Below are 17,746 nucleotides of genomic sequence, written 5' to 3' on the forward strand. Positions count from 1 at the left end.
ATGATGGAATATAATTACATTAATAGATTTGCTATTGCAATTTATAACAATACACAATTTAGTGTCAGACAATATACTATAATGTTAATGATTATCATAATAATAATAAACAATTTCAATGTTTCTATAATTATTATTATTACTGTTAATAATAATCATAAATAATAATACTAATAATAATAATAATAATAATCATACTAACAATTTTAAAGTGGTCAACACACCGCTATTTAGTGGTTGAAAATTGCATGATGTATTTTTTTTTTTACATGACACAGGATAAAGTGAGCAAATATATAAATAAATAAATGATCAATTATATCTCTATTATATTCAATTAATGAATATGCTCCTATAAGCAACACACACTTTAAAGTGTCAAAAAAATAAAAATAAATTTAGAAATAATAATAATTAAATGATTCAAAAATTGTATTCATAATAATAATAATGACGTTAAAGTGTCACTACCCGCTGTCAAAAAATAAATAAATGATCAATATTCTATTGTGATTTATAAGAAAACACACTTTAAAGTAAAATAAATAATAATATTAATATAATAAATAAAATTAATAATAAATTTAAAGTGTCACTACCGCTATCTAGTGGCCAAAAATAGCATTATGTATTTCGAAAACACATGTCCCATCAAGCACTGCGAGTGTTTTTTTCCCATCATGCATCAGTTCTGCTACTGCCGTTGTTTCCACTGAGAGAATCTCAACATGGCATCCGACGGACCGCCGGGCGCCGAGGCTCTGCCGGCCGATTTAGGCAGTGCTATCGCGGCTCTGAACACATGGAACACCCCGGCGCTCCAGGCCAAGCTGGCGGAGCTTGGAGCTCCAGCGATGGGTGAGAAAAGCCACAAAAGCCCCGAATAAAGCTCCGCGTTCAGCTAATGTCAGCTAGCCGTGAGCTATCTGTAGCTAACACTTCTGTTTAAACGACTTTATTTTAGTTGTATCACAACAGTTTTTTTTATTTTTTGTAACCCAAAAGTGTATTATTATATGTCAGGCGTGATTAATACCTTAAAATGTAACAATAAGCTCTTTTTTATAAGTTGTGTCTAGCGTTGCTAGCTTCTCCCCCGCCACACACTTTTTTATTCAATAAACTTTAACACAATTAGTACAGTTTACAGTTAGGATCACCAAAGATGGAAATATATAAACTAATTAGTTCAAACTAACAACAACAACTTAAAAGAAATATCAAAGGTTTTTATTATAAAATGCTGCTTTTGCTTTGAATTTATATATTTATATTTTAAGGTTATTATTAATATAACCATTTTTATATATATACTTGCTTCAGGTCCCAGAGAAGAGCTCATCGACAGGCTGAAGGTTTACATGATGCAGGTAACATTATTATTATTATTATTTGAGTTATTATTAGAATAATTGCAACAATCCTGCTCTGTTTTGGCTCTAGATTTATACATATAATTTGTGGACCTGTTATACCTTTTAAATATGTGTTTCATGTTTGTTTGTGTGGATTTTATGACCCCAAGTCTGAAATAAAGCTATCTTATCTATCCGTCATGATTCATTTAGATTTTTCGGCCCATATTTTTAGTGTGTTCTGTTGGGAGGGATTTAAAGGATGTACTTGTGCATTTTATTTAAATTATATTTGTTTTATTTGATAACATTTCAATCTAATGCAATATTGCATTGGTTTTTTTCTATGTGTGTGTGTGACAGTTTAAACACACAGCATTCTCATTTGCATTTACTCCTAAAATGTAGATAGTTTAGTATAATAAACTGGTCTCAGTGCTCCTTTTACCTTATTCTTGTTTTTTTTTTTTTGTCCTTCTCAGACTGGGATTCTCCTCAGCAAACCCAGTGAGGACAAATCCATGGGCGCACAGGTAAGTTTACGTCAAGTAGATAAAAGTCCTCATGTTGCTAAAATCTTGGCAAATCAACAATGTTTTATTCTGCAGCTCGATTCAGATGCACCAAGAATAGCGTAAGAATAGGGGTGGCACATTGCCATGAATTTGACGATGCGATACACGAGTTGCATGTCACCAGTGATGTTGATAGGTTTCTCAATGTGGTGAGTCTCCAGGACTCACAGGTGGGGATTTGAGTGGGTCTCTGGGAAATTCAATGGGTCCCCATAAAAAAAAATTATTTCTTTCTATTTCTTCTATTTCTGAAATGTAGTGTTAGACTCTCGTAATGGTGGTATGATATGGCTATAATTAGCAAATTCATTTATGTTCAAAATGTATCTGAAATTGAACAAATACAATTCAAATGAAAGCAAAGTGGTGTCTGTTGTTACAAAAATAAATGATCAATACCAAAATCGTCTTGTCTGAAGATCAACTAAATCAATGAACTGAGTCAATCACTATGAAACTTATAGCACAAACACTAACACAGTTGCAAAGTCTGTTGGGAAAAATAAATGATTCAGATATGTTTGTGGTGTATTTATAAGCAGCTAGTTACCTGGCTGATTTGTTGTTGTAGCGGCTAAACTGTTACTGTGATTTTAAACATAAGTTGATGTTCACAATGTATCGTAGCTAGCAAACATCACTGCTTACTACTAAGAAGTTTGTATTTTTGACTTAGGGCCCTATAAAATCTGTTTTAATTTTTTTTTACAAATTCCGCTTTATTTTTCCCAAATTACATTTTATTTTTCCCCAATTCAGTGTTTTCCGCTTAATTTTTTTAAATTACGTTTTTTTTTTTTAGAAATATTTTTCATTTTTTAAAGAAAATTTTAGTTTTTAACTCCTGAGAGGAAGCAAAATAAATACTAATCAATAAAAAACTCATAATTAAACCAAAAATATACAATTAAAAGACATGGATTATTCTGACTGCTCCTCTTTATTTATATGTCATACAAAGATGTATGAGAACAGCATTAATATCACCTGATTTCCTCTCAGGATCAATGGTTTACTGAATCTGATCAGGTTTAATGATTAGGTTTTGATCAACTTAGTTTAAATTAACCTAATTTAAATGATCCTATCGTCTGTAGCTCTGATGAGATGTTCTAATAATGTTGCTCCAACGACTTTTATTTTGTAAACCGGAAGTTCCCAGTGAAACTGTTGTACTTGAGGTAGCTGACTGTGAATGTGTACCTATAGACACGGACAAAAGGCTGGAATAAAAAGAACAAAAAACACGGACTGAGTTATTTTTAGTTAACCAGACACAACAGTTTGAACACTGAGCAGGTGAAGATGATTTAAGCTGATCACGTTTTCACGGAGCACCGCGGCGCTACATGAAAAACGGACCGAGCTTTCGGGGGGGAGGGCGGTGCACTTATAAGCGGTCCAGGAAACATTTTGAAATGAAATCTGTGTTAACATCACTGTGTCAAGATACATACCCAATTAGGCAATACCATATACATGGCGATATATTGCATTAATAATAATTACAAATGTCACCTTTACAAGTACAAAATAGTGTGAAATACAATTTATTTCATTTTTTTTTAAACTTGTAACTAGTAAATGGTAACTATCTGTAATTCAAGTACAAATATCAAAAACAAGTGCTATGTTTATCAAATTGTCAAATTACATTTTTCAAAAAAGTTAAACTTTTGCTTCTACAACAGATTCTGATTCTGTTACGTTCGTAAATAAAAAAGCTAAAACAAAAGTAACCACATACGTCTCCTGTAAAAGTGCCCAGTATGTTTTATGAAAATAATGCATTGAGGAGTGGGGTAGTTTAAGAAGGTCTGATGTGGTTCACTGACTCCTAGTGACTGGCCCTTTACGTTAGCGCAATTAAATCGCTTTTTTTTTTTTTTTTTTCGTTAAAAAAAAAACCTTGATTAAAAAATCAGATTTGGACATTTTTTAGGATTAATATGATAAACGTGCAGTGAAATAACGCTGACTTTATTTTTTCTTACACCCTTAGTATTGATGTAGATCAGGGGTGTCAAACTCATTTTAGTTTAAGGGCCACATACGACCTAGAAAAAGCACCAATTTAAACAAAATCCTGAATGTTAAGCATTTGTTAAAAAAATCCTTGACTTTGCAACAAATTTGCCAGAGATCAGATTTGGGGTCTCTCTCTTCAGATGGGGGGGATGCAGCCCTTACCCCAGCTGACCATGCCCTCCATGCCCCCTGGGATGGGCATGCTTCACCCCATGGGGATGATGCCCCCCCAAGGCCTGTCCCAGGAGGAGCAGCTGAAGATGGTGCAGCAGAGGGCGGCCATGGTGCTGCAGCAGGAGGAGCGGGTCCAGCAGGTGGGCGGAGTTTCAGTGTCACATGATCGTGTTAGTGAGGAGGAGGGGGCGTGGTTATTAACGTGCTGTGTCTTTCTCAGGGGGATTCACATGTGATGGATGAGCAGGATCTACTGGAGCAGCAGCAGAGGGTGAGCAGCAACAGGAGATTTAATCAAAGCTTTGGATGTGAGCGAGTTACAGGGAAAACTGGGAATGCCATGGAATTTTGTCGCATGAAGTTTCCCGAAATAAAAAATGATGATATAAAATTCAACGGTTCACAAAATAAAATCAAGTTAAAAAAAGTTTCAAATGAGCCCAGCACCTCCTGCTTCCCGTAGTAGCTCAGAGGCTGCAGTGTTTTCAAGATATGATATTTATATCGTATCGTGAGCTCAATATCCTATTTACAGTATATCTTATTGTGAGTACTTTGTATTGTGAGCTCTAGATAGTGTTTTAAATCATGTCGTGGGCTTTATATTGTTTCGCAAGCTCTACATTGTATTTTATATTGTATCGTGAGTGTTTTGTATTACAAGCTTTATATCGTATTTATATCACATCGTGAGTATTTTGTATCGTGAGCTCTACATCTTTTTTATATTGTAGCGCAAGCTCCATGTTGCATTTATATCGTATCATGATCTCTATATTGTGTTTTATATTGTATCATGATCTCTATATCATATTCATACTATATCGTGAGCTCTACATCGTTTTTGTATAGCAAGCTCTATATTGTACTTTATATTGTATCATGAGCCCTATACCGTATTTTATGTCGTGTCGCAATCTCTATATCGCATTTATATCATATCAAGAGTTCTATATCGTACAGTATTTATATCGCATCATGAGTATTTCGTATTGTGAGCGCTATATCGTATTTATATCTTATCGTGAGCTCTATATAGTATTTATATCTTATCGTGAGCTCTATATAGTATTTGTCGTATCGTTAGCTCTATATAGCCTTTATATCGTGTCGTGAGCTCTATATAGTATTTATATTGTATTGTGAGCTCTATATAGTATTTATATCTTATCGTTAGCTCTATATAGCCTTTATATCGTATCGTGAGCTCTATAATAGTATTTATATCTTATTGTGAGCTCTATATAGTATTTATATTGTATTGTGAGCTCTATAATAGTATTTATATCTTATCGTGAGCTTTATATAGTATTTATATTGTATTGTGAGCTCTATAATAGTATTTATATCTTATCGTGAGCTCTATATAGTATTTATATCTTATCGTGAGCTCTATATAGTATTTATAGTGTATCGTTAGCTCTACATAGAATTTATATCGTATCGTGAACTCTATATAGCATTTATATCGTATTGTGAGCTCTGTATAGTATTTATATCGTATCGTGAGCTCTATATAGTATTTATATCGTATCGTGAGCTCTGTAATAGTATTCATATCGTATTGTGAGCTCTATATAGTATTTATATCGTATCGTGAGCTCTATATAGTATTTATATCGTATCGTGAGCTCTATAATAGTATTTATATCGTATCGTGAGCTCTATATAGTATTTATATCGTATCGTGAGCTCTGTAATAGTATTTATATCGTATCGTGAGCTCTGTAATAGTATTTATATCGTATCGTGAGCTCTGTAACAGTATTTATATCGTATCGTGAGCTCTATATAGTATTTATATCGTATCGTGAGCTCTATATAGTATTTGTTGCACCGTTAGTGTTTTGTTTTGTGAGCTCTATATCATCTTTGATATCATATTGTGAGTTAATTATTTTGTTACAGCCCTAGTGTAAACCTCATCTCCTCCCGTGTTCTTCTGTGTCAGGCTGCAGTGATGATGGAGCACGAGCGTCAGCAGGAGATGTCCCACATCCAGGGCAGGTCCATGCCCACCGTCAGCCTCATCACTGGTGAGTGGAGTGAAAGGTTTCCTGCAGATGGGAAGACTTCGTACTTTGCTTGAAAGTTTTGTTTTCATTTTCATTGTTTATTGATATTGTGAGAAAAGTTTGACGCATTGCATTGTGGGATGTGGAGTCACGTAGATGGATGCCAAGCCAATCCCTGTCTTCCTTGTCTTGTGAAAGAACCAGAATCTCAGTAACCAGTTGTGATGTTTAACAGAACACAAGCTTTAAATCTATTTCTCACCAGCAGATGTAGATTCAGACTTAGAGACGATTATAGAGTTCATCACAAACCTCTGCTCATTTTTCCTAAATATAGTTTACCTGGTTATGCAAAATGGGCTTTTTAAGTGCAGATTCTCGTGGTTACAATAGTTGTTTAAGGTTCACCCTCAGAAAACATGTCTGTATTCAAAACTGAACAATAATACATGGAATATTTGAGGAAAAAAAACATTTGTGAACTGATGAGCACATCTGTATCGAAGCTCCAAGTTACATGTCAGTGTTTAAACGCTGCGTTCCATCCAGGTTTGGACGGGTCGCTCCCCCCTGGTGTCACCTTGCTACCGGGACAGAAGCAGAGAATGCCTCCTCCTCCAGGAGACGAGAACAGAGAGGTACGTGTGTGATTAACCTCTGCTCTACTTTATATTACCATGTTAGGATTTATCTTTGAATATGTTTTTAAGCCGTCACGCCAATTCCCAGAATTTTTATCCAATCACAGCAACTTTCACAGCAGTGACCAGCATTATTTAACACATATAATATACTCATCTTTTGACTTTTAATGTAGAAACTGTTGCAGCTTTTGGGTCAATTACAGTTGAAATTGTGTAATAAATAGTTAATTGCAATCATGCCGTAATTATAAAAGATATTTTGCTGTTGTAATCATAATTCAATAGAAAATGAGTTCAGATAATTGCCTCTGTAATTGTAATTGGCATGGAAATTCTATAAAAACAGTCAATTACAATGTAATTAATCTGGGAATCATGTAAAGTTCTATGGTTTACACATATGTAGTAAACAATTATTAAAATATGTCTGAGATCAACTTTCCCATTACCTGTCACTTCTCTTGAGGATAATTTTACCATTAAAAAACATAAAATCTAGGGGTATATTGATAAAAACAACAAGGAAAAGCTCAGACTCCCACAGCATACCAATATTTTCATTGGAAGCCTCGATCCACAAAGACCACAAAACTGTAACCAAAAGATTAGGAAAAAGTTAAATGATTCAAACCAACCCGCTATCATAAGCGATGCTAACAGTTAGCTAATTCAAGAGGAAGGTTACGTTTAATGGGCTTAGGTAATTGTGATTAATTATTTTGAAATTTAGTGATGGAAGACGTAATTGTAATTGACTTTCAGGGGGAATAATAATTGTTTTATTTATTTAAAAAAAAATTAAATGAAGAAAGCAACATAAAAATTAAATATAAACAGTTGTGTTTTATGTATATTTTTTCATATTTATTTTATTTTCGAAAATAAAGAAAAAAGCAAAACAAAAAATAAAAATTCATAATTTTTATTTCATTTTTTTAATATATATATAATATATATTTTTATTCTTGAACATTTGCAAATCATATATAAATACATATTATTGGAAAAAAAATGCCAGTAATTGTGATTGAGGTGTAGTTGAAAATGGTTAATTGAAGACTTAATTTAAAAATGTAATTGACCCCAACTCTGCCTATTATGCATGTGTTTGTCACAACAAACGCACAAAAAAGTTCTGCAAAGTCCTAAATGCGCTAAACTTGTCTTTATTTCTGCACATTCAAACACATTGATTCTGATGCTTTGGAGAACACGCAAAAGCCTCATGTATACCTGTGAAGTTAACAAACACACAGTCAGGTCGGCTTTACTGTAATGAAGTCACAGGCGCTGAAACACACAGTTTGTAATTCACTTCTCCTGATTTTTTGTGTGCGCTGTGTGTGTTGTCTCAGATGTGGCAGAGCGATGAGATGACCATCGTGGCCCAAAGATCCCTCAGGCCCTGGAGAAGATCCTCCAGCTGAAGAGATCCGACAGAGAGCAGCTCACCAACCGTCCAGGGTCAGAGCCAGGAAAACACAAAGCTAGACGTAGACGATGATGGGAAACACAAACCAACTCCATCTTTGTTTTTTCTGTCTGCAGACGAGGAAGAGGATGATGAAGGAGGGGACATGGACATGGCTGCAGCCACCACGTCAGAGAATGATGACGATGACGGACAGATGTCTAAAAGAGACGTGAGTTTGCACCGCGCGACTGTCATTAACAAATTTAAGTCCTTGTGAATAAATGATGATTTACGGCTCGCATCCACTTTATCCCAAGGGCCTAAATCTTAGAAATTAAAATAATAATGTATCAAAAGTTTAACACTATCTGATTATTATTGGACTAATACTGGAATATTATTGAATATTATTAATGAGGATGCAGGAGGGTGCACGGTTACCTCCTAGGTAAGTTAATGCTATGCTAGTGTTAATGCTAATCTAATGTTTAGCTAATGCTAAGTTCATGCTATGCTAATGCTGAGATAATATTTAGCTAATGCTAAAGTTTAGCTGATCTTATTAATAGGTTAATGCTCAGCTAATGTTAATGATAGTCTAATGTTGAGTTAATACTAGGTTATTGCTAATGTTAATGCTAGTTTAATGTTAAGTTAATGCTAGGTTACTTCTAATGTGAATGCAAGGTTACTGCTAATGTTCATGTTAAGCTGATGCTAATGATAGGCTAATGTTAATGCTACGTTAGTGCTAATGTTCATGTTCGGTTGATGCTAATGATAGGCTAATGTTACTGCTCATGTTCATGTTAGGCTGATGCTAATGTTAATGCTAGTTTAATGTTAAGTTAATGCTGGGTTACTACTAATGTTAATTTTAGGCTAATGTTAATACGAGTGTTCATGTTAGGCTGATGCTAATGTTAGGTTAATGTTAATGCTACTTAGTGCTAATGTTAATGCTAGTTTAATGTTAAGTTAATGCTGGGTTACTACTAATGTAAATTTTAGGCTAATTTTAATGCTAATGTTCACGTTAGGCTGATGCTAATGATAGGCTAATGTTAATGCTAGGTTATTGCTAATGTTCATGTTAGGCTGATGCTAATGTTAGGTTAACGCTAATGATAGGCTGATGTTAATGCTAGGTTTTTGCTAATGTTCACATTAGCTTGATGCTACTGTTAGGTTTATGCTAATGATAGGTTAATGGTAATATTCATGTTAGGCTAATGCTAATGATAGGTTAATGCTAGACTATCTTTCAGCTATTTTAATCATTTTCAACTGTATACAACTTTATTTACATTGGTTCAACTTTTTTGAACTTTTACCAACTTTAACATTTCAGCCAATTATTCAACCTTTTAACTTTCATTTCATCCTTTAAATGAACTTTTAAACCCTTTGCTCAACATTTAAATATTCATATCATCATTTAATCTTTTCTTCAGGAGATGCAAATATTCAAGTTGTTATTGAGATTTAGATTATCAGTTAAAGTAATAAGGATAGTTTAATATGTTTGTGCCCAAAAGGCTTTGTTTTTAGAATGTTGAGATTTAAAAAAAAAAAAAAAAAAAAAAGTAGCTGAATGAAAATTTTTTAGAGTATTTTCTTGTTTTTTAATTTTTTTAATTAAACTAATAACAATTCAAGACTTGGATCGTTTTCTCATTGCTGACTTTTAATTTGAAAGTATTCTTACTATGTGTGACTTTTTAGTCCTTAATTGAAATATGGATTAGTTAAAACCAGAGAACAATAATAAGATATCTTACTTAAAAACAGGCTGCGGCCCAAATTTCAACCAAAATTTTTAAATTTGAATGATGTAAATAATAACAGAAAAGTAATAAAGGGGAACATTTAAAAAGAAAAGAGACAGATGGTGCTTTTATTTTGAATGATAACTAAAGTGTAGAAATGAGGTTTATGGTAAAGTTGGTCCCTCTTCATAATCGTTTTTTTGCTTCACGAACCACAAGTTTAGAATTTCTTACTACTGTTCGCAACCATTAACTAAACTTATAACATCTTCAGAAAAACAAGAAGCGCCGCAACCGCAAGAAGAAGAGCAAGAAGAAGCGAGCGCTGGAGAGGAAGGAGCAGGCGGAGCTTCAGCAGAAAGGTGGCGGTGAGAAGGAAAAGTTGAAGGAAAAAGAGAAGGAAAAGGATCCTCCGGTGGAGATAGAGTACGTGACGGAGGAGCCGGAGATCTACGACCCCAACTTCATCTTTTTCAAGAGGATCTTTGAGGCCTTCAAGGTGAGTCTCTTCAGGGTCTGCGTTTGCAAACGTGCGTTCTCTGTTGTAACGCCCTCGTGTGCGCTCGTTTCCCAGCTGACGGACGACGTGAAGAAGGAGAAGGAGAAGGAACCAGAGAAAGCAGAGAAGCTCGAGATGCCCATGCTGAGGAAGAAGGGCTTCGAGTTGGAGAAGAAGGACAGCGATGACAGTGACGAGGTGAGACTCCGCCCCCTGAGAGCAGCAGGAAGCAGCAGTGTGTCGTTTCATTGGTTAACCTTCTGTGCAGGACGTCCGACCCGACGTTCCCAAAATGTCCAAGAAGAAGCTGCGCAGGATGAACAGGCTGACGGTGGCTGAGCTCAAACAGGTCAGTGCAGGTCCACGTTAGCACAACTCGCGTAGCATTAGCATTACATCGCATTAGCAATAACTTAGCAATAGCATTAACCTAGCAATAACTTAGCAATAGCATTAACTTAGCAATAACTTTAGCCTAGCATTAGGAATAACTAATAACCAAGCAATAAGAATAACCTAGCAATAGCATTAACCTAACAATTAGATTTGCCTAGCAATAACCTAACAATTAGATTAGCCTAGCAATAACCTAACACTAGCATTACATAGCATTAGCCTATTAATAGGAATAACCTAGCAGTAGCATTAATTTAGCATTAGCTTAGCATTAAATAGCATTAGCAATAACTTTAGCAATAGTGTAGCCTAAAATAGCAATAACCTAGCAGTAGCATTAGCTTAACAAAGCAATAACCTAGCATTGGCCTAACATAGCAATAACTTAGCAATAGCTTTTGCAATAATCTACAGTAAATTAAGTAAGTACATTTTTAAAGTGAACAGCTTTACGGTACATCATAGTATGTGTTTTCCAAGCACGACTGGATATAATAATTATTACGGCAGTGACTCAAACACTAAGATTTGCCTCCAGCTGGTGGCCCGTCCAGATGTGGTGGAGATGCACGACGTGACGGCTCACGAGCCCAAACTGCTGGTGCACCTGAAGGCTACCAGGAACACGGTGCCGGTGCCGCGACACTGGTGCTTCAAGAGGAAGTACCTGCAGGGAAAGAGAGGCATTGAGAAGCCTCCGTTCCAGCTGCCAGAGTTCATCAGGAGGACGGGGATCCAGGAGATGAGGGAAGCCCTGCAGGAGAAGGTCTGAATGCATACAGTAAATATCATGTATCAGTGTGTAGCAGCAGTCAGGTACAATGTGTGTGTGTGTGTGGTGTGTGTGTAGGAGGACGCTAAAACCATGAAAACCAAAATGAGGGAGAAGGTCCGTCCAAAGATGGGAAAGATAGACATCGACTACCAGAAGCTGCACGACGCCTTCTTCAAGTGGCAGATCAAACCTAAGCTCACTATCCACGGAGATCTGTACTACGAGGTACTGGTCTCACCTGGTCCTGGTCCACACACACACTGAGCCGTTTATTGCTATATGCGTGCCATAGCTCCACAGCAGCCAGGGGCGCCAACACTGCATGTCACATACATGCTGACTCACATTTTTTCCTCTGTTTGTTTCTTCTTTTTTAACGAGATTCTCCACTCTCTTTACAAATGTGGGCTAAATTATTTTTTTTTATTGTAATTATTTAATTTAAATTGTTTTGCACCATAATCGTTTCTGTGTTGATTTTGAAATGACGTGATTGATGATGTCACACGGCTCCACCGTCTGTAAACATCTATTGTTTCCTGTTACAGTGAAACATTCAGCCTGATATTTTAGATCATTTAGCAGCTTTTTTTTAGTCAAAACGAAAGCTTTTGTTTGCTCTAAATAATCAGGAAAAGGTAAAGATGTCTATGTAACCTTCTTTTGTTTACCGAAAGAGAATAAAAACAGTTGTGATCGCAGGGGGCGACAGTTCCAACTTTGCGGTTTGTAGTAGTAGTAGCGGTAGTAGACAATGAAGCAGAGAAGCAGAGCTCTCCTAAGGGACCTTTACTCCTTAAACAGTGCACTGACATGCTCTGCTGCTGGCTGAAGTTAGCGAGTAAATCACAGACTTTTCAAGACACACAAACCCTGAAAATAGAAGTCTTATTCAGATTCAGAATTTTGCCTTTGCATTTCAATTTTTTTTCATCTTTATTGTTAGTTTTTATGTAAATTTAAAAAAAAAAAGTAGGCACAAATTAACTAAGGGGCTCCAGAACTGGCTCAATACGGCCCTGTGAATACATTAAAATGTCCTTTTGCTGATCATGTTTGTGTTCGTGTGTGTGTGTGCGCAGGGTAAAGAGTTTGAAACCCGTCTGAAAGAGAAGAAACCAGGGGATTTGTCCGACGAGCTGCGTATCGCTCTGGGAATGCCAGTGGGCCCAGTAAGTCTCTCTGTCCCAGTGCTGCAGCCTGATCTAGATCACACAGATCTACGTCTCTTTGATTAACAGCAGCTGTACAATTTCAACATGTGAAAACAATCACTACAAAATAAAATATGAAGGAAACAACTACAGAGTGTAGCCTGCCTGCCTGCTCTAAAGAGATAAGACTGTATCCATGGCAACGCTTTAGTCTTTGTCTCTCTTTAAGGGACAGCATGTGTGAGTGAGCTCTGAGGAGAAGAAACAAAGTAGACACTCTTAAAACCAATATTTTAGCCAAAGAATTAAAGGTAGGGTAGGTAATTTTCTCCAGATACACTTTTAAGGTTTTTGGTTGATATTGTCTTTATGTACTGGGCGGGAAAGACGGAGCCCTCAGAGGATGCTACGTCCAAATCATGCTAGCTTTCGAAGATGACCTTCCCTGCCTTTAAAGATAATATTTATCAAAACAAATCTTATTTCTACATTTCTCCATTAAAACAAATGGCAATTGTAGTGCATTATGTCTATGGAGTAATCAACTATTCTCTACATCACAATTTGTAACGAACAACTCGTGTTAATATATTTTGACAAAGGTCAGACATGGAGGACACACAGACGTAAATAAAAAAAAAAATTAAAAAATCGGGAAACATTTGAGTAAATTCAGGTTTTTTTTTTGATGATAGCTGGTATTATGGCTTAAGGTGCGTTCACACCGAAAACAAGTTCAGAGACTCTGGCGACTAGATTTGATGACAACGAGGCTTATGTTGATTTATAAAACACTCCTGCAGTTTTCTCCTCCACCACAAGATGGTAGCGTTTGCTCACCTCTAGATTCTCCACCTTTGAAAGTTATGAAAACATTTGAAGTGAGAAAGTGACCAAGTAGAATATCAACATGTGCTCATTACATCCATAAAACTCAGAGATTTTCAGAGACCCTCCATTGTGCTACTGATAAAACCTACAGTTAACTTCAAAACAAAAGCCCTATTTACAAAAGTGTTAAAAAAAACTAATGGAAGACAAGAAGAGATGCTTTTATTCTGAAAAGGGGATGTTGATTTTTAGCTCGAAGCCGGTCCCAGGTCGATTTTACATTCTGCTTGCAATGCATCATGGGATGGTTGAGTATGACTAGTGTACTCACCGTGCATACATATCTCCATATATAGTATACAACCAGTTATTTCTCATAAAACCTTTTCATATTATCTAATGTGATCGCAGTACATACTCATTGTGATGTGAGACTTAGTATGAGTCATACGTTAGTAAAACATTTACTACTGAACTCTTTTCTCTTCCTACCCAGAACTCCCACAAAGTCCCCCCCCTTGGCTGATCGCCATGCAGCGGTATGGCCCCCCTCCATCCTACCCCAACCTCAAGATCCCTGGACTCAACGCCCCCATCCCAGATGTACACACACACACACACACACATACGGGAAAAGTTGGAGCTGTTTCGACTGTGTCTAAACTTTATATTGTGTGTGTAGAACTGTACGTTTGGTTATCACGCTGGAGGTTGGGGGAAACCTCCCGTGGACGAGATGGGAAAACCACTTTATGGAGACGTGTTTGGGACCAACGCTACAGACTTCCACGTGAGTGTGTGTTCCACCATGTGTGTGTTTGTCAGTGTGTGTGTGTGTTTTTTTAAAGGTGTGTGTGTGTGTCCAGGCCAAGCAGACGAGGAGGAGGTGGATCACACTCCGTGGGGGGAACTGGAGCCTTCAGACGAGGAGTCGTCTGAGGAAGAGGAGGAGGAGAGCGACGAGGAGAAACCAGACGAGACTGGATTCTTCACACCAGCGGACAGGTGGCTGACCTCTGACCTTTGACCCTGTGTGTTACCTTAACACGTGATTATATCCCGTGTGTGTGTGTTCCAGCGGGGGTGTTTTTTTTCCCAGGGGCTGATCACACCTGGGAGGGTTCTCGTCGGTTCCAGCTGGGATGGAAACGCCAGAACTGATTGAGTTGAGGAAGAAGAAGATCGAGGAGGCCATGGACGGGTGAGGAAGAGACGCAAAATAACATCAGTTAGAAGTGAGGGAAAATGGTGGAAAAGGTGTTGAAATGGGATTTTAAAAACCACAGAAAATGGAAAAATTTGCAAATTTGAAAGTGCAAATGGTTCAAAGTGTCAAATATTGGAACAATTAGTTTAAACCGACCAATAATTTGCATAAGAAATTATTAATGTGGTGTGAAACTGGCAAAAAAAATAAGCATGAAATATGATGAAAAGAGGTTAAGTGACAATAATGCAGTGCTTTTCACCTGGATTGTAAATGTGGTCGCCTGAAATGTCTAGTAATTAATAATTTTTAAAAAAAGAAAGAATTACTGATTAAAAATACTTTTTGGTTATTGATTATTCTTTTTCAGAATATAATGACACAATTTTGAACAACTGTATTCTATTGATAATATAATATTATTAATAATGATAATAATTAAAAGCAGTAAAAGACAAAAAATCGGAGCTGGCAAAATTTGTCACTAATCCTGGATTTTTTTTTAATACAGTTATAAAGTAATAAACATGATCAGAAAATAATTTTAGAAAGAAAAACCGTCCTTAGGGTCGCCAGAAACATTTGATGTAAAAATAGGGTCACGATCCAAAAACGGTTGTGAACCACTGCAATAACGTTTGGTTTATAAGTGCCGAATATGTATTGAAAGTGGAAAAAATGTGCAGAAAATGCAATGAAATTTGCAGAAATGGGAATAATGGAGCAAAATGCATTAAAAGGAGCAAAAATTATGAAAATAGGTCAAACTTGGCAAGACCTGTATTTGCACACCGTATACGTATTTGGCAATTAAAAATTGGCAAAAATGTCACCTGTATTTGGATTTGTTGATGAGTTTATTATTTTTACTGATTGAATTGAAATAATAATACAAGGAAAACAGAAGACTGACTTTGACCTTGAGCTAAGGTCAAGGTCACACATTGAGAGGAAATGTTGTTCAATGGTACCAGTCTGAGCGCTGTCTCACAAATTGTGTTATAGGGAAAAAAATCATTTTTAGTTTTTGTTTTGGCTGAGCTTTATCGTACTGAGAGCGTTGAGGTCTCACTTTGTTCACTTTTCTGAGGGTTTCTGGACCTTAAATGTGACCTTGAGCTAAGGTCAAGGTCACACATTGGAAGGAAATGTTGTTCAATGGTACCAGTGGCCAAGTTCAAAGGAAAAAAACATTTATTTTTTGTGACGTCATGAACTTTGACCCCTACCAATCTTTTTACTGATGGGTCGTACAGCTTCGATCCAATGAAATAAAATACTCCACTTGAGATGAGCTTTTCATCGACTGCACATCTTTGACATACATGGCCCCTGAGATGACATACGTGTTATTAGTGCTGCATTAATTGCCCAGGAGGAGTTCCACGACAAAGGAGTTGCGGAAGAAAATAATAAGAATAAGAATTCCTACGAGAACAGTATATTTGGCCAAATACAAATATGGCAAGTTTGGTGTAATTGCAGAAAATGGGGTCCTGACCCTAAGGTTGAGAACCCTTGTCTAAGGTATCTTTAGGTTAAACTGGTGTGTCGTTTTAATTCAATCTTTTTTTGTAGGAATGAAACTCCACAGCTGTACACTGTCCTCCCCGAGAGGAGAACAGGTCCTGTAGGAGCCGCCATGATGGCCTCCACACACATCTACGACATGGCGGGGGTGAGTCACACACACACACACACACACACGGTGGTGGTATTATGCTGACCGTGCTCTCTGCTTCTCCATCAGGCGGCGGCGGCCCGCAAGGCGGGTACAGGCGGGGATTCTCAGGGTGTGGAGGTGGCCCTGGCCCCTGAGGAGCTGGAGCTGGACCCCATGGCCATGACCCAGAAGTATGAGGAGCATGTGAGGGAGCAGCAGGCCCAGGTGGAGAAGGAGGACTTCAGTGACATGGTGGCAGAGCACGCCGCTAAGCAGAAGGTCAGAGAGAAACAACCTGTAACACACATCCATCTTATTATGTTATCACTATATTTTTACTTTTTTTGTCATTTCAATATTTAGTTACAATGGTTACTACGTAGCGGACTGACCCAGCCTAGTGCAAGTGTGCTTTATAAAGCAGAAATAATGATATTAAATGAACTTGAACCAAAACATCCATCAGCTGTTAATGTGGGAAAGTGTGCACGCTATAATCTTCTTCTTCTACTCTTTTTTTTCTTCTTTCTTCTCCTTTTTTCTTTCTCTTTTTTAAAAATTTTTTTCTATTTTTTATTGTTCCTTCTATTCCCTCTTCTTATTTTTCTTTCTTCTTCCCTCTTTCCTTCTCCTCCCTTTTTTCTTCTATTTAATTTTTCTTTCTTCTTTTGTCTTTCTTTCTTCCTTCTTCTTCTTCTTCTTCTTCTTTCTTCTTCTTTCTTCTACTCTTTTCTACCAAACAGCAAAGAAGAGGAAGGCTCAGCCTCAGGACACTCGAGGCGGAGCCAAGAAATACAAAGAGTTCAAGTTTTAGACGACGCACCCTTTGTGTTCTTTTTTTTTTTTTTTTTACCGTAACTGTCGTCAACTTTGGAAAGCCCCGCCCACTCTTTTAAAGCGCTGGTGATTTTTCTCTGTGATCATGTGATCATTCTGTGTTTTTTTGTAAATAAAAGAAGTGAATTCACAGCCTCTGATGCTTGTTGGGTTTACCGTTGCCATGGTGATGCAGTACCCCCTCTCGCCGCTAGAGCGCACTGGCTCTCAGTCAACTGACCTTAGTGTAGACACAATGACCTAAATAACATGCTGACTCATACACAGTGAGCTGATAGAACAACATGTGGCCGTTAGCACAGGTTAAAGGTACAGCTTTATGATGTAACTGATAAAGCTGTGGTTCTCAATCTAATGATGATACGCCTTTAAGAAACTAAGAATGTTTTTGGAACAATTTCACTCATTTT

The 17,746-nt window shown here is 36.9% G+C and overlaps 1 protein-coding gene across 1 annotated transcript; it reads left to right on the forward strand.

Moving 5' to 3' along the window:
* Nucleotides 1-689: 689 nt before the first annotated feature.
* sf3b2 (splicing factor 3b, subunit 2) lies at nucleotides 690-17,471 on the forward strand. Its single transcript, XM_028473843.1, is given in 24 exon segments — nucleotides 690-858; nucleotides 1,324-1,370; nucleotides 1,838-1,888; nucleotides 4,099-4,272; nucleotides 4,353-4,403; nucleotides 6,084-6,168; nucleotides 6,697-6,785; nucleotides 8,147-8,171; nucleotides 8,174-8,254; nucleotides 8,340-8,434; nucleotides 10,249-10,473; nucleotides 10,549-10,671; nucleotides 10,742-10,822; nucleotides 11,408-11,635; nucleotides 11,720-11,869; nucleotides 12,727-12,816; nucleotides 14,126-14,135; nucleotides 14,138-14,232; nucleotides 14,312-14,429; nucleotides 14,505-14,634; nucleotides 14,729-14,830; nucleotides 16,415-16,514; nucleotides 16,587-16,796; nucleotides 17,248-17,471. Coding segments are annotated over 24 exon segments (2,556 nt in total). The 5' UTR covers nucleotides 690-728; the 3' UTR covers nucleotides 17,314-17,471.
* The last annotated feature ends 275 nt before the right edge of the window (nucleotides 17,472-17,746 follow it).

The sequence above is a fragment of the Gouania willdenowi genome, chromosome 18, assembly GCF_900634775.1.
Source record: "Gouania willdenowi chromosome 18, fGouWil2.1, whole genome shotgun sequence".
Lineage (NCBI taxonomy): Eukaryota > Metazoa > Chordata > Actinopteri > Blenniiformes > Gobiesocidae > Gouania > Gouania willdenowi.